General features: G+C 49.0%; 1 protein-coding gene across 2 annotated transcripts; it reads left to right on the top strand.

The window, feature by feature from the left end:
* Positions 1 to 4869: 4869 nt before the first annotated feature.
* Positions 4870 to 12632, top strand: LOC127331841 (uncharacterized). Of its 2 annotated transcripts, XM_051358051.2 has the most exons (4): positions 4870 to 5223; positions 9674 to 11828; positions 12089 to 12316; positions 12418 to 12629. In XM_051358051.2, exons 1-4 carry the CDS (start codon positions 5084 to 5086, stop codon positions 12430 to 12432), a joined length of 2538 nt encoding a protein of 845 aa, XP_051214011.1. In that variant the 5' UTR covers positions 4870 to 5083; the 3' UTR covers positions 12433 to 12629. The 2 variants fall into 2 exon arrangements, with proteins under 2 accessions (XP_051214011.1, XP_051214009.1); XM_051358049.2 differs by having other exon boundaries at positions 12089 to 12632.
* The last annotated feature ends 5292 nt before the right edge of the window (positions 12633 to 17924 follow it).

Genomic DNA, 17924 nt, shown 5'->3' with positions numbered 1-17924 from the left:
GATCCCAGATACCGTCGTTGATGCGCCCGGCTACTCCTTTTACCCCTCACCTGGAGGTGGCCTTCACTTGGTCCAATCGTCACCGTAAAATCTGGGGTTGGGCTTGATCAACCGCTCTGACCTTTTCTTGGTCATGAGGGCTTCTTCTTGACTTTTCTCCCCAGCTGCCAGCCTGGCAGTTTCATGACGCGGCGTGGTCTCGTCGCTGTCTCCATTTCCTAGTCTTGCGGTTCTTTACAACGGCCATGATGAACCTGATGCTCTAGTGCTGTAAATACTAAATAGAGCTACCGCCGCATATCAATTCATGTCAGCTAACTGGGCCACATAGATTGCTAGCTAGAAGTACGGTTTCTAGGACGACGGTGTTCGATAAACTGACGGGAGCAAGCCGCTGTACGCGGGTCGATGGAGGCGCGCAGCCAACACCCCGACGCCTTCAGCCTGCAGCTCCCCACCGGCCCAGCTACTATGCTAACGACGACACTTCTGCCTACACCGTTGCGCAGCTGCACAGCCGGGGATCTCTCCGGCGGCGACCTGGGCTACGCGGTAACGCCTCATGTATGAATTCGAAAAAGTCTAGAATCATCTCAATCTTTTGTTAACCACCACAAACCAAAATTGTACTGCTCTTCTTAATCATCAACATCACCAAGTGATTCAGGTCATGAGCTCAGCACAGGACATTGCAAAACAAAACACACCTAAAAATTAATTCATCAAAATCTGCAAAATAAAATGCAATGAAAGCTAAAATTACTCCATATGGATTGAATAACTACCCATATTCAGATGATCTCGTGTGTAAACAGTGTTTGGCTGAATTACAGCAAACACAATAGCCCCTATGGATAATTGCATCGTGGTAGGAGAACATGCTAAACTGGCAATCAAGAACTGTCTAATTACTCAAATAACCACGAGAATGGTAATTGCCCAGTCAAAGAATGAAGAGTATAAATAAATCTTCATACTTCCCAAGAGTTGTGAAACTCAGCTCATAGTTATCTTCAGCAGCTGAACAGAGTGATCATTAGACATGAAGTCGAGTTTATCGCGGTGACTCGAAGCTCCGATATTGGTGGCAGGGAAATCCGACGACGAGTGTAGACATTGGCAAGCTCCAATCCTACTGTGACGATCAAATCTGCATTCACGCCTGCCCACAACTTACCCATACCATCTAGAATCATAACATCCGAGGATACCCTATCCAGCGGCTGTAGTTCAAACCTTCAGCTTGCCTGGCTTGAACCTGGATCCAACGCTAGTTCTGGCCGTTGCAACACACGGTACTGGCTAGGTTCAGATAAGTTCAGTTAGGACTTAGTCGTTTTCAGTTAGCGAGTTTTTAGCGCCTTTCAGTTTTTAGCGGACGCGCTTCGTGCGCCTTGCTCCGATCATGTAGGATCAAACCGAGCGATCTCCGGACGTGGGATGGCACGTTCAGGTAGTGGAGTAGCCCCTCGAGCAATCTCTGTAATAAAAGGATCAACAGAACACGAAAAGACGCAGTTGTTCACTAGCGAAAAACATTGTCTCTTCGCTTTTCTTCAGTTTCGTCAGAGAGTTGAGAGAGAGAGAGGGAGATCGACAACTATCAGAGCCCCGTGTGCCGATCATGGTCGGAACACCACCACCGGCGGCTGCTGCCTCCAAGAAGTCTGGAACATCGGCATCCCCACGTCGTGTGCGCTCACCGACCCGCGGACGAAGGAGGGAAAGGAGCGGCGGCAGCGGCAACAAGATCATGGTACGGGAGGTCGTGAGGGACGTAGGCGGCAGCGGCAGCGGCCGCTGGCCCACTCTCACGAAGACTAACTACACTGAGTGGGAAATCCTCATGCGCGTCAAGCTCCAAGGCACGGGGCTGTGGGATGCCGTCAAGATCGGGGACGCGTCGGAGCGACAAGAACGACAGGCGCTTGGCGGCATCCTCTGCTCGGTGCCCCCAGGGATGGTGCAACTCCTCGCCATGATGGACGACGCGAAGGTCGCGTGGGACACGATCAAAACGATCCGTGTCGGTGTGGACCGTGTCCGCGAGGCGCGCCGGCAGCAGCTTCGGAAGGACCTCGACATCGTCTAATTCAAGACCGGCAAGAACGTTGAGGACATCTCGCTTCGCGTCTCGAGCGTCGTCACGGAGCTGCGATCTCTCGGAGACACCACGTGTGAGCTCGACGGCGCGCAGAAAATCTTGCGTGTCATGCTGACCAAGTATCACAGATGGCCTGCTCAATTGAGACATTACTTGACTTGAAGGATTTGTCTATCGACGAGCTCAGCGGTCACTTGGCCGCATCCGAGGGGTGCGGCGCGCCCGAGCAGGATGTCGGAGGCTGCCTACTTCTCACCGAGGAGTGGGCATTCCGCCAGCAGCAGCGCGGGCAGGGATCATCATCAGCACCAAGGGGAGGCTCGAAGCCAAAACCCCAAGGCGGCGGCGATAAGGAAAAGGCTGCGGCGAGCCCTCCCTGACGAGCTGGCAATTTCTGCTACTGCGACAAGCCTGGTCACCGAGCAAAGGAGTGCCTCAAGGCTGCCCGTGACCGGGAAAAGTGCGGCGAGGTGGAAACTCGCGAACGACGAGGAAGATGAGAGGCCTAGTCCATACCTCAGACGTCGTCGACGCACAGGAGGTGAACCTCAACGAGTAGCGGGTCGTGCCCATGCCACCTCCCACTGGCGTGTGGTACTTGGACTCAGGTGCAAGCAATCACATGACATGCTGCCGCGACATGTTTCCACCCTGGATGAATCTGTGCACGGCACGGCACGGTTCGGAGATGGCTCCGTCATCAAGATCCAGGGGCGCGGCACCGTCTTGTCCGAGTGCCTCACTAGTGATCACCGTGTGCTCGGTGATGTGTACTTCATCCCGAGCCTACGTAGCAACATCATCTCCCTCAGACAGCTCGACGAGAACGGCTGCAAGATCACCATCGAGGATAGCATCATGTGCATCCTCGACAAACCACGCAAGATCCTGTGATGCATAAGGAGGGTTGTTGTAGGCGGGGGCGGCGTGGTACGCGGGCGTCGGCTGTCGTGGCGCGAGGAGGAGGGGAGCACCGGTATGAGGGCGGGCACCGGGCTGCCAGCCACCAGTGTAGGCAGGAGGGGCACCATAGGGTGCAGGGGCGGACAAGGGCATAGGCCACGCCTGGACTAGCCCGGTCCACGGATCAGGACAGGGACGCCATCCGGGCGGTGGCGGTGGTGCAGTTGGTGGAGCCGTAGCCGAGGGCGGAGTAGGAGCATGCGTCGTACGAAATTGCGGCAGTTTAGGGTTTTGGCCCCTGTAGTTGGGACTTGGATGCCAGCCCGATGGTTGAGGAGGAGCCATTGGTGAAGGTGGCGGTGGCGGCGGTGGCGCAAGCGGGCGAGGAGCAGCAGTGAAGACCTGAGGACGGGAGTCCTTGTTACTTTGGGCATGATCGTCCCATTGGAGCATTGAGCGAACCTCGGCGAAGGAGGGGCGCGAACGCATCATACAGATGAAGGAGGCCTGTTTCTCGAACAGCTCGCTGAGGCCGACGAGGAGGACATTGATGAGATGGCGATCGTCGATCGGATCACCAAGTTCGCGGAGTTCATCCACGATCGCCTTGAGGCGTTGGCAATAGACGCCGACGGGTGTATCACCTTGCACCGTGTTCTGAAGCTCGGTGTGGAGATTGTTGGCGCGAGCGTCGATGTTGTCCTGGAAGAGCTGACGAAGGGATGTCCATAGATCGGCGGCGGAGGCACCATCACGGTGCACGAGATTGAAGATTTCCGTGTAGACTCTCATGTAGATCCATTGAATAATGTCGAGATCATCCTTGACCCATTGCGGATCATGGAGTTGAGGGCGAGCGTCGACAGCGGCGTGAAACAGAGATTGCATCACCCGAGGTGGACGTCGAAGAGGTGACTCCAATGGTAGTAGTTGTGAGCAGCGAGGTCTAGGGTTATGGGGATGTAGGGGCTAATATCGGAGATAGTGTCGGTGAAAGAGATTGAAGGGGCTATTGGTGGAGGTAGAGCTAAAGTAGAGGTAGAGGTGGAGGGGGCCGCGGCGGCGGCGACCATTGCGGCAATGATGGCGGCTCGCCGCTCAAAGTAGCCGGGCGGCGGTGGCAGGCTCGGCGGGTTGGCCATACCCTAGGATCGGAAGTATGATACCATGTAGAATTGTATAGAGTAATAATCGATAGCAATATTTTCTGGTTACAAGGGGTATATATGAGGGCCTAGGCGCACCGACTTAGTATAACAAACCGACTAGGACTGTTAAACCTAATACAACTTGTATTCTAACATTTAACATTTATTATGGATCGGAGAGTAGCTTTTTACAGATCATGGTTGGTGGTGTTCAGTTTAACATGCATAATCACGTTCGCGTTCTGAAAACTGGCGCCGCCATAACAATGGCACCAGCAAAACAAAAAACTTCGATTTATGTTTAAAAAAGCTTTAATCTAATTGCCGGAAGCACTTGATAATCATCAAAATTTGGTTTGAACTTTTGAGACAAGCGGTCGTGAGTGGAAATTTCCGGGAGTTCTCTCTTGTCCCATGTTGCTTGACTCGATCTGTGGAGATTCCATGCTGGCCGCCTCAACAGCGAGCTCTTCGGACAAGACAAGGCGAGAGTTGTTTTCACCGGACCCTGGACATCCGGTACACCTTAGAAGCTAGTAGAACCAGTCACCGGCCGGAGACCTGTGCTCGCGACTCGCGCCTTGCAATGATGGGAACACTTTTGGCCCTCGGACCACGGTTAACTGACATGGCGTGGAATGCTTTTCTTCTCTTTCTCAGGGAAGACAAACATATATAATATCTCTGCAGAGATCTATTTATCGGACAGAGGATATACTGCGAGCTAATTAGAGCAAAACCATTCGTGTTCTGCGGCTGCTCTGGTAGGTACCGCTTGGCTTGCAGTGCAGTACGTGCGCAATGGCGAACGACCTTGCCGACGCCGAGCACCGCGTAGAGGTGCCGGCGGATACTACCGCCGGCAAAGGCCGCAGCCGCCGCGCTGCCGGAGAAGTGGCTGAACCGCTTCGTTCGCGTGGTCGCGTCGATGGAGAGGTTTGGCAACGCGCTAGGCACGCTGGCCTTCACCTGGGCGACCGTCGTCCTGCTCGGAGGCTACCCCACGGTGCTCCGTCCCGATCGTGATTTCCTGTTTGCGGCGATCATAATCTTCCTGGAAGCTCTGAGGTACGTATATGCAACTACATAACGCACGATATGTTCATTTTCGCTTACTTTCTTTAGGGCGACGAAAACGTAAAACAAAAGGCGGTGCTCATGCTTCGAACTGGCATAATACCCGGTTCATTGCTGCCGTTCCTTGAATTTCTGCAACAATACATAATGATTTCGGTAAAAGCCACAACCGTTTTAGCTTTCCTCAACCTCTGGGTTCCTCCAAAGAAAAAACCAAAATGGAGAAATTGCCCCGCCCTCTCTACCGAAAAGATACACACCGTCTTCCTTTAGTTGTGGGATACTTTGAATTGGAAAAGTCGATTCCAATGGTATTGCCATATGATAGGCATCAAGGTTTTGGCTCCCGACAGAATTTTTTTCCCGAGGGTGCTCGGGATTCCCGGTTCCCGCGGTAACCGAGAAATCCCGACCGGTTCCCAAACAAATTCAAAATCTAAAATTTGAATTCAAATTTGTTGAGCAATGGCTATTTAGGATCGGATCCGCATGTATTCACAACCAATCTACTAGCCAACTGGTTATGCTCCGTCTACCGCTGCATACGTACCTCCAGGTTGACGGTTCGAACTTTATAGTTCACATTTTTTGCATAATTATGTGAAATTGACAATAAATTCGACACGGACAGAGGCAATAATCGTTAAAAAATAGAGACGGGCGTCGAAATCGAACACAGAACCTGGAGTTGCGCAAAATCGTCTACAACCACCAAGCCATGAATTCATATTGTGCAGCTTCGTAGACTACAGTATTTATCTATGGTTGCAGCGTTTAAATTCAAAAAATTCAAAAAAAATCGGGATTTTTTGATCGGTAAGAGTCTTTACCGGGGGTGCTCGGGAAACTCGGTTACCGGTCGGTAACCAGATTTCCCGACCGGTAACCAAAACCCTGATAGGCATCATCATCCAACGGCATAAGTGCGGAGCATTGTTTCTCATGTCAGCACAGTGAAGACCATGACTGACAGCGTATCCGATTAGTGCGCCGAGGAGGATGACCGGAGCAGTGGGGCTGTCAACGTGGGCGTGTGGCCTCAGATGGATCTGGGTGTGATGGAGTTTCAAAGGCGGTGCTACCCAAATCAATTGAGTAAGAGCATCTCCAGTCGCGTCCCCCAAACCGTCCCCCAAACCGCGCCGGATTGAGCGTTTGGGGGACGTGTTTCGTTCGTGCCGCGTTTGGGGGACGTCGCTCCCAAGTCGCGTCCCCCAAACAAAATTTCGGAAATTTTAAACTTAACGGGATTCGATTAAGATTCGTCCAAACTTACATAGATTCGAACGAAATTTGACTAAATTTAAACTAAACCTAATCTAGAACCACTTGAGGAGGATCCACTGCTGGAAGTTGTACATGGCGTCGGTGACGACCTCCTGCTTGACGCGCTCCTCGACGGGCTCGTCCTTCACCAAGCCGCTTGGTCCTGCCTCGCCGTCGTCGGTGAGGTCCACCAGCGGCTTGCCGGAGTCGCGGATGGACATGGCGATCGCCGCGTCGAGGTCGCCCCTCCAGGCGTCCTTGTCGTTCATGGACGCCAAGAACGCCGCCCGCAGCCCTGGGCAGTCCTCGGGGTCGTCGTTGCTGGCGATGAGCCGCTGCTGCCGCTCGTACTCCGCCAGCAGCGCCGCCTGCGACGTTTCCTCCGGCTCCTCCTTCACCTCCGGCTTCGGGATGAGGAGGGCGCCGCCGCGCCTCCCTTGCTGACGCCGGCTGCCGCTGCCGCCACGCCTCGTGTTGACGGGTGTCGCCGGCTCCTCTTTGACCTCCCGTTTGGGGACGGTGTAGGGCGCCGACCGGTACGACGAGGACGGCGTCGATCGCGCCGGTCCTGAGGAAGAAGAGTGCGAGGAGGACGAGTACGTCGTCCTCCTCGGCTGCCATTGAGGAGACGGCGGCGGTGACGACGGCATCTCCAACCTTGGAGCACCGTTGCGGATGCCAATGCCGTTCACGGCCATCTTCCAGCCGCCGCTGCTTGGCAGCCGCATGTCCGGCGGGACTGGATACCGGGCGTGGTACAACGCCCACGCCTCCTGCACGGTGAGGCTGCCGCGGCCGAAGCCGTTCGCCGCGGCGATCTTGCGGGAGGACGAGCTCGACATTTTTGGAGCGGCGAGGAGAAGATCTGGGAGGGGGGAGGCGGCAGCGACGAGAAGGTTTAAAACAGCGGTGAGAACTGCAGGGCGTCTTAAAACAGCGGCGGCAGCGGGTGGTTGCACGCAATAACGCCGGCGCGGACGGCCACGCGGCCTTCCACGACGAGACGCGTCCCTGCGTCGCCTGGGAAAACCGGGACGCCATTAACGTCGCTTGACCAAAGGTAGGCGACGGGGTTTTAGCCTTCCGAGCCGCTGACGCGTCGGGCCCGCGTCGGTTCGCCTCGCTTTTCGTTGTGTCCGGCGTGCCCGGAGCGTCCCCTGTGGGACGGGGACAGGCTCGGGGCGCCGGACACCGTATCGGGACGCGTCGGACAAAAATGGGCTTTGGAGGACGCGGCTGGAACGCATTTTTTGTCCGGCGCGCCCCAAATTCCTTTGGGGGACGATTTGGGGGACGCGGCTGGAGATGCTTTAAGGCGCATAGATCCTCCCAAATACTTTGTGCACTTGGAGTTGATCTTTCTTTGCCACCAGCTCTCTCCATTCTATGATTTCTGTCGTGGTATAAGTTAAAATTTAAACTGAAATCATGACAAACAACGACATGAATTATGAAATTGATGGAGTACCTGCTTTTCCTTTTCGTGTATACAATACTACAAATGCAACTGCCTGAATTTGGGTCTCAGGTGCTCCTAAAGCAAGCAGTATTTAGGCATGTTTGTCACAGATTTATGCATTTAAATTCTCTATATTTGATCGGGTGTATACAAGGGCATGGGCAGATTTGCCCAAAACTCAGCCAAATAATATATTCCCTCTGTTTCATTCTATAGTGCCTATAGTTTTTTGGCACAGAAATTAGCGCAAGAGTATCTTTTTACATAAGACCTCCTGGCTTAACGATTTGAGATCAGAGTAAAATGAGGGAAATCCATAACTTCCTAAATTAACATAACAAATCTCACAAATCTCTCTAGTTGACTCTCCATATATGTGCAGCCAGGTTCTACTATTCAGGAAAGAAGAACAATGCTTCATAAATATAAGGAATCGTTGGGGTCATGCATTAGGGATCTCAATTAATTATTTCCCTTTTGTATGGATTTTTTTCATGCATGTCGTGTGGGAGCTAACCGGTAGAAGGTGTAATTGAAAAAAGCCAAGCTACAACCTTATATTCTGAAACAAATGCTAAAAATCTATATGCATTATAAAAAGGAACGGAGGAAGTACTAGGTATGGAACTAAAATATTTAGGCCCAATGGACACAATAATGAAGAAGTATGGTCCGTCGCCCATTGGTCTTTCGAGCGTTTTAGCTAGGTCAGACCTGAGCCTTATTTTTCATCTTCGGGCTTTCTCTGGGCGGCCCGAGACCCAACCTAGCCTGAGGTATGCCCAAGTATAACAACGAAACGAATTAGAAACTAATAGATTGTGGAATGGCAGAGTGAGTGGAAAACTGATCGATCTATCGATCCATCTACATGCACGATCTAGTCTGCTACGCCCGGATGGGATTCGGCCTTTGTCTAGAAATTACTAGATAGCACGCACAAATCAATCGACCGGTCAATATTTGGCTTGCACTATTAGGCCATCAATCGCAATGGTAGAATGGGCTATGTGGGCCATGTATATAGGGCATATTATTTGTGTGGCACTAGATACTCATGTCCAGATACACACTAAAAACACATCTAGATACATGTGATTCTAGATAAAATCGAGTCAATTATTTTGGTACGGAAAGTGATAAAGATATGATTACTCTATCAAGGAGACATGCACACTGCACTAATTCCTTTCGGCTACATGGTCTAGTAATTACACTAAAATCTGTGGTACTCGCTCTGGCCCTAAGTACTTATCACAGGTTTAATAAATCTAGACATATTTTAGCACATATTTTTCCTAAATCAGCACATATCGAGTATGTTTTGTAAGTACAAAAAATGTTGCTCAAAACCTATCAACATGAGATTTAGGTTCAAAGATCTCGACGGGAGGAGTACAACCGTGAAAATGGTTCGTAATTTAGACAAGTGGTTATAAAGATATTTTGTTTCGATCTTTTGGTGTTGAAAAATAAAATGGAAAAATTGTAGTCCCACCATTTCCATGTCCCTCTCACACTTGTTGCCATCCCATTTTTGCTCATCGTTGCGAGACTGGCGAGCGGAGAGACACCCCGCAGGTTAAGTTTCTCTTGGTTCCGGTTTTCAAAATTATCATTGTAATTTAGATGCATGCATGCTAGCTGTCTTTACTTTATGGATGGATTGCACATCATCCTTTTAGTTTAACTATATCATCAATATATGTATTTCAGGATGTTTAGCCGCAACAACAGGCTAGATTACCAATTATTCTTTCGTACGAGAGGTGCTTTTAGGTCCCTTGGCTCGAACGGGTTGATCGTGTTCGCATGCTTTTCCAACGGAATCGTGTGGATGATCATACAAGACAGTGATACATCATTTGTTTTGTTTGGATTACTTTGGATTGGCCTATTTCTATCTCCGTATGCAAGACTACTCATATGCAGTCCGCTACGTGATGCCATGTCATTATGGAGTCCAATGGTTGCAATTCTATTGCTTTGCCCCTCTATACTCCATACCTTGGATGAGGACTTCAACGTTCACAAGCTCAGTTTCAAAAACTCCATTGCCAAGAGGATCCTATACATGGTATTATTTGTTGTCGTGCTCCTACTAACAATCAGCAGGTTGCAGTTCCCAAGTATCATCAAAATAGTAGATCGGTTTCTCGGAAGCAAAATTGTATTTTGGCGTCAAGTTATTCTGAACATGAGCATGTTTGCTACAATTGGGATGTTAGTGTCCACTTTTGATGGCTCCGCTAAGTTCACTATGTTGATAATCGACGTAATGGTTCTGATGATAGTTTCATTAGGCAACTTTCAGATTCCAGCAGCAGTTTTGCGCATCACGCTGGCAGCGTACGGAATCCATAAAGCTAAAGACCAGTACAGTGATCATGCTTATAAGGGTGACCTTGGGGAAAACACAAACCTTATGTCATCTCTCTACATCTTCTATGCAATGGTGGTTGGCCAAGGAATACTGTATATTATTGCTAGTATCCTTGAGATCTTTTCATTCATCCTGCGGAGATCCCTCGTCGGCAATGCTGGATTTAGAGGTACCCTAGGAGTGGAATGTGTCAATTTGTACTATGAAGATGCCTTCGAGAAATGCATGAACGGGACTGTGCTTGCTCCAGAGAAGACCAGCCTCGTCAGATTTGCAATGGATTCATTGAAGTCAGACTCGCCCAAGAAGCAGCTCTATGGGCTAAAGATGCTGCACAACTTTCTCAAAAAGGAGCAATTGAAGACTAAAGCCATATCAGAACTCACCACTTGCATGAAGACAATGACCTGCTTGATCAACATGTTGGGTTGGACAAGTGAAGGGCATAAAGATATTAGATCATTTGCAGCAAAAGTCACAGCCGAGATCGCTGATAGCCTCAGTGTTATCCATGTCCCTAGGGAGATGCAGCTTATAGCCTCACTTCTGGAGACCAATGTAAGGAAAATAAAGGATCCTCTTCTAGACATTTGTAGCCCTAAGCGACTACAAGACTCTAACCCGATTCAGCAAATTAGCAGGAGTGAACTGACCTCCCCGATGCTTAAATGGTTGAAGCAGATGGCAGTGTATTGTTTGATTCCGAGGGAGGATCCAACTAACATGGATGAACAAAAGCCACGTATACTCAGATGCTGGAAGCGGTCCTTTCTGGAAGAAGAGCCATCCACGGATACGGATATCCTCCCTGTAGTGGGAATGTTAATTCTTAACAAGCTTGCTAGATTTGATCTTGAGAGTTGTACAGAAATCTATAGAGCAACTGGCCTCATCTCAAAGATCATAGAGTTCACTACCAAAAGAACTGATATTGCAAATATTAATGAGACACATCAAGCACTACTGAAAGGTTCATCACTGAAGCTGCTGAGAAGCCTTTCAAGTACTGAAGGGAAATTAGGTGTTGCTTTGCGTCAGCAGATTTTAGAACATCCCTTCATTTTGAGCAATCTAGCAGAGATCTTGGATGACAATGGGAGCAGCCAGGAACTTAGGGAGCTCACAGCAGAACTCCTTAGAAACCTTGCCAGGGACGGTAATAGAGAGGAGATAAGTCACATCCGAGTGATCATTAGCAGGTTGATGCATGCATTTCTCAGCCAAAGTGCACCTTCAAGTAAAGATTCAGATCACTTGCTAAGAATGATAGCCGGGCAAGCTTTGGCAGTTCTGGCAATTGAGAGTGCCAACAACTGTTTGGCCATGTTAGCGGAACCAGGGTATGCATTCATCAAGGAACTCACAGTCATGATCCAAGGTGACAGGTACAGGTACATAGCGTCAAGCCTGTTGCGGAACATGTGTTTGCATGCTCGAGCTAAGTTTGGCAAATCGGACCTGAAGGAAGTCTCCTACATTTTGCGAGAGGTAAGCCCTGCAAATTTAAGCCATTAGTGCAATATTAGAGGAGGATATTGTAGCTTAATATATACTGATGTTTTTACAACGTTTTGTTTCTTGATTACATCATGGACTGCCAGTTTACCGCTGCTGTAGCACGATACGCCCGCAGATAAACAAATAGATGTCAGCACCACGGTTCTTAGATTGCCATTTAATGAAAAAAAAACTTCACTTTTTTCTGAAGTTTAATCATGTCTTACATAGCTTAGCTATTTTCGCTATAGGTGATGGAAGGAATAATGGATGTAGAAGGGACAGAACTGGAGATCCTTGTTGGCCTTAGTTCACAAATATGTAAGGTCATTCCTGAAGACTTTGCGCGGGAACTAGAGCATGGCCAGATTAAGGAAAGATTTACGGAGAGGCTTGTTAATGCACTGAACTCAAATATGATACCTGCTGCTCACTGTCCTGGGATCAGGAGGGCGATAATTGAACATGCCATATCCATGGTAGAGTGCAGTCCCAGCTGCATTAGCTGTTTCAACAAATATTGGATGATGGAAGCACTGCTAATGGTAGAGCATACACCTACGTGGGTTGAAAATTACAGGTTCTTTGCGGGTGATGCAGGACTCATGAAGCACAGTATACCTCTACCCGCGCTTGTGGCCAGAGCTAAACAACTGATGAGCCATGCGTAGCTACGATTCATCAGCTATTCGATATGAACATGTATATGTATTCTGAATCATATTGTACTCCCTCCGTTCTACAAAGGTTGTCTAAGATTTATCAAAATTTAAATATATCTAGACACTAAATAGTAGCTATGTACATCTAAATTTTAACAAATCTCGGACAAATTTCATGAGACGAAAGGAGTATTAGTTACCTATGCAGTGAATTTACTCACCATAGTATACAGTGAGAACCCATGAATTAAGAATCTTCTAAGAGTTCTAAGCTCCCAGGGTTGCCGAGAGCTGTGGTTGCTCCACGGTGGCCCGCTTGTTTTGTTCGGTTCGCTCCACTTGTTCCACGGCAGCACCTAGGTCGGTTTAGTCGACTCGATCCCACCGCTTCCTAATCCTTCCTAAGCCAGTCAACCTCCCATGAAAAAATAACACATCTTCTGCTCCCCATAGGAACGCCGTCGCTGCAGCAATCCCCTCCCCAGTCACTCCCACGGTCCTGCCGCCGGAACCCACCCATGGTGAAGACTTGCAGGTGCCGTGCTAGAGGAGGACGGTGCGGCGCGTAGGATCGGCCCGACACATAGGCGAGGCCGCGCTGGCTTCGGTGCCCCCGATAGAAGCGGAGGCATGGTCGGGCGACACCGCGCCAGCGATGGAGATCCGCATCGATGCAGAGGTGAAGCCTCGGTGCCGGCGACCACCTTTGGCCGTCATTGGAGACGTGGTCAGCGAGGGAAGCAAGGTCACACATTGTTTACCTGCGTCGGCGACTGACGAGCAGTGAATAGGCCGCAGCGGTCATCCGCCCTGAGAAGATGGAGGAGCTACAAAGCGATGCGAGTAGACTGCAAATGATCTTTGCACTAGTAGGAAAACCCTTATAGGCAGAGCTTAGTTCTGTGGCGCACCACTGAAAATGCGCCACAGAATGTTATTTTGTGGCGCACCACGCTGGGTGCGCCACAGAAATAGCTTACTTTTGTGGCGCACTGCTGAACGTTGCGCCACAGAAATTGTATGGGGCCCACATCCTGCCACCACCAACTATTAGTGTAGGTATATCTGTGGCGCACATGTCATGCTGCGCCACAGAAATAACTCTTTCTGTGGCGCACGTGCTTCTGTGCGCCACAGAAGTAACTGATTCTGTGGCGCACTTGCTCTGGTGCGCCACAGAATTAAGGTAACTTATATCATCTCGCCCGTGCCCCTCCCCCGCCTGTTCACCTCTATCTCCCCTCTCCCCTCTCCCCTCTCCTCCGATCCGCCGCGCGCCACCATGGTCGTCGCCATCACCGTCGCCGCCGCCTTCCTCCGCGAGAGCCGGATGCCGCCACGGTCCTCCCATCCCCGCCACCTGCAGCACAAGCTGCCGCTACGGCGAGGAGGGGCGGCCGCCGCGAGGAGGGGCCGCCGTCGTCGCGTGAAGGTGGAGGAGCCGCCGCGTCCTCCTCCTCCTCCACCGCTGCCGTCGTCGTCAACCTCCTCCTCCACCCCTGTCGTCGGTGAACTCTCTCCCCTCCCCTCCCTCTTCCTCTCCCGCGCGAGCACAATGTGCTCGACGAAATGCTCATGCTTCTAGGTTGTGCTGATGATGCTCTGCATGCATTGCTGTTGTTCTGGATGCATTGATGTTGTTGCTCTGGATGCATTGCAGCTAGTTTCTTTGATTCAGTGATGCTGCTCATGTGCAGTATCTGAATAAATTACTTTGTTGCCCGCATATATATGGATATTTTCATTTGGAGTGACATGCTATATTGGCTCTATATATATCTGCTCCAAAGGTTCCATTTGGAGCCTGGATTGCTAGTGGTTAGTATATTGTTATGCTGCTAATAAAAAGGTGCTAGTGGTTAGTATATTGTTGCCTGCATATGGATAGTGTTGTTTGTGGAGGTTTACTGCCACTTGTTATTGATGAACCATGTGATGGTAATGATTCAATTTAATTCAATGATGTTAATTTGATTTCCATCCTTTGTTGGAAATAAATCCATGTCTGAACCTGTACAAGGTAATGAAGACTTGCTCACTTGGTAATGCTTGCCAGTTGGACATTTGGTTGGTTTTGATGCTACTGGTTCATTTAAATGCATGAAATGCTACTATGGTATGCTACTGTGGTATCCTTGTGAAGAAAATGATGGATTCTTGTGAGCTTATGGTATGCTACTATGCTACTGTGGTATCCTTGTGAAGATTTACTTGATGGATTCTTGTGAGCTTATGGTATGCTACTATGCTTATAATGCTCTGATTAGTGGGGATGCTTACTGGATCATGTGCATATAGTTCATATAGTTCCCTAAAAAGAAAGAATGCTCCCTGGCCAGATGCTTGATGTCTTGGCTCAGCCAATGATGCAAAGGCTGAGGCAAAAACTTGGATAAGAACAGATACTAAAATGTGTGATTTAAATGGAATGCTTATGATGGTATACTAAAATAGAGATATTCACATTAGGGAATCATGTAAATGAATGCCACTGTGGTATCCTTTTCTTGTTGGCTTTGATGAAAATAGAGATATCCACAGTAGGGGATCATGTAAATGAATGCCACTGTGGTATCCTTTGAAGAAAAAGGACTGTTTCTGATGGTTTTAAAAGGCTAGGTGGTGCTAGGTGATTCAGTTGGCTACCAAGACTTGTCTCATCTGGTTAGCTGGGATATGCTATGTGTTGTTGCTTGTTTAGGCATATCTATCACTTACTGGATTTCATCGGTTCTTGATTGGCCTCTCTTTTGCCAGCATCACTTGGTCTATATACCAAGTGATGAATAATCCCTTTGGAGCATCTGCTCCATGCATGCTATGTGTGTTTGAGCATCTTGACTTATGTCACCATGGTTGCTGGTTTGGTGGTGTTTTGAACTCAACTGAGTAATGATAAATTTCTATTTCTTGTTGGCTTTGATGAAAATAGAGATATCCACAGTAGGGGATCATGTAAATGAATGCCACTGTGGTATCCTTTGAAGAAAAAGGACTGTTTCTGATGGTTTTAAAAGGCTAGGTGGTGCTAGGTGATTCAGTTGGCTACCAAGACTTGTCTCATCTGGTTAGCTGGGATATGCTATGTGTTGTTGCTTGTTTAGGCATATCTATCACTTACTGGATTTACTGGTTCTTGATTGGCCTCTCTTTTGCCAGCATCACTTGGTCTATATACCAAGTGATGAATAATCCCTTTGGAGCATCTGCTCCATGCATGCTATGTGTGTTTGAGCATCTTGACTTATGTCACCATGGTTCTTTGGTTTGGTGGTGTTTTTGTACTTGTCGATGATTAGATGGTTGGTTGATCACTCGTACACTCCGGGGTGTCGCTAGTGAGCCTGGTGTGATGGCACAAATATCAATCTCTTGTGCATCCTACCTGGCCTCACTAACGCCATCCCGGGATGTTCATATTTGTTTCGACCAACAAAGTATGAGGCATTCCATTTAGTTCATACTAGCTACTTCTTAATTGCATTGGCCTTTCTTCCATTCTAGTGCCGATGATTAAATTGTTTGGTCACTTGTACACTCTGGGGTGGGGCCACTGAGCCTGGTGCGATGGCACAAATATCAATCTCTTGTGCATCCTACCTGGCCTCGCTGACCCCATCCCTGAATGTTAATATTTCTTTCGACCAAAAAAGTATGAGGCATATGATATCTAGTTGAGATACCACTTGGCTCTTTCTTCCATTTTAGTGCCGATGATTAGAATGTTTGGTCACATATACGCCGCAATATACTTTGTAGACGGGCCCCCCTTTCCCCGGCCGCCGTTCCGTGAACGAGTCTTTGACGAGACAACAACGCCGACATGTCTCTTCGGCGCAGAACCACGCCAGTCCCAGCCGTCTCCCTTGTGGCCGTGTCTAGTGGGCTCTGCGCTTTTCTCCATGGCCGGACCACGATTGGACTCACCGGGGAAATACTGATAATCGCCATCACCACTATCATCAGAGTCCACAGGTGTAGAGTACTTTGCAGCAGATGCCGCTTTTCTTCTCTCGCCGTCCAGTGAACGAGTCCTTGATGCAAAGACCGTGCCGGCCTCTGGGCAGGCCGGCACGGTCTTTGCATCAAAGACTCGTTCAATGCACGGCGAGGGAAGAAAAGTGGCATCTGCTGCAAACTGCTATGCTACTGTGGAGTCTGGCGATAGTGTTGATGGCGATTATCATTATTCCCCCGGTGAGTCCAATCGTGGTCCGGCCATGCAGAAGAGCGCAGGAGACGCGGCCACAAGGGAGGCGGCTGGGACTGCCGTGGTTCTGCGCCGGAGAGGCAGATCAGCGTTGTTGTGTCGTTAAGGACCCGTTCACGGAACGGCGGCCGGGGAAAGGGGGCCCTTCTGCAAAGTATACTGCGGTGTATACTGCAACTATGGTTTCTGACCATAGTATTTGTGTTGACCAATAATGTATGAGGCACTTATTCCATTCTGTCATTCCATTTGCTTTGAGATTTTCAAAATGCCGATGATTAAAATGTTTGGTCCCAGTACACTTGGGGGTGGCGTAAGTGAGCCTGGTAAGATAGCACAAATATCAATCTCTTGTGCATCGGACTTGGTCTCGCTTACGCCATCCCTAAATGTTAATATTTGTGTTGACCAACAATGTATGAGGCATTTATTCCATTTCTCTTGTGCATCGGACTTGTTGGTCTCACTTTCTTCCATTTTCATCATAGTACGAACTGGATATGAAGACCCCGATGCAAGCGAGCCTGGTGGGTAGAGATGAGGGAGCAAAGGAGGAACCGGATCGAGCCTGGTGGGTAGAGATGAGGGAGCAAAGGAGGAACCGGATGAAGACTACTTTCTATCTCGAAATTGTGAAATTTGTATGAATTAAGAGTTGTATGCAAAACATTTGACACTTAATTGCCACTATATATGTATCTCGATCGGGTTCTAAGTAATGTGATGATGATGTCTATGTTATATCTGTGCAATGTACATGATATTTATATTATATCTGAATGTTGCTGTATATAACATGTATCTCTGTATATTGCTGTTTATAAACTGCATGTGTATAGCAGGCAGCACAAAATCGAGTATAATACAAGCAATTTCTGTGGCGCACTGAAAACCAATTCTGTGGCGCACTCTTTTCTGTGGCGCACCTAGGAACACGTGCGCCACAGAAACCTTAATTCTGTGGCGCATGGGAAGGTGCGCCACAGAAACCTTATTTTTGTGGCGAAGTTTCTGTGGCGCACCTCCCACGCGCCACAGAATCCATTTTTGGTGCGCCACTGATGAGGCTTTTCCTACTAGTGTTGGGAGCGGGTGAGGCACTCATATCTTGCTCTCTCCCTTCAATGACTTGTTGACTAATTCAGATTTCATGATTTTGGTAGAGCGTCCGTATCTCAAAGTTGCAGACACATGCATTTTTTATTCGTGTTCCTT

This window comes from Lolium perenne, chromosome 2, assembly GCF_019359855.2.
Source record: "Lolium perenne isolate Kyuss_39 chromosome 2, Kyuss_2.0, whole genome shotgun sequence".
Taxonomy (NCBI): domain Eukaryota; kingdom Viridiplantae; phylum Streptophyta; class Magnoliopsida; order Poales; family Poaceae; genus Lolium; species Lolium perenne.
This window is presented reverse-complemented; position numbering and strand designations above follow the sequence as displayed.

Coding starts and splice junctions, on each gene's coding strand:
- LOC127331841 (XM_051358049.2), top strand. CDS start 5,084: ATGGAGAGGTTTGGCAACGCGCTAGGCACGCTGGCCTTCACCTGGGCG. Junction 5,224..9,673: donor ATCTTCCTGGAAGCTCTGAG/GTACGTATATGC, acceptor TATGTATTTCAG/GATGTTTAGCCGCAACAACA. Junction 11,829..12,088: donor TCTCCTACATTTTGCGAGAG/GTAAGCCCTGCA, acceptor TTTTCGCTATAG/GTGATGGAAGGAATAATGGA.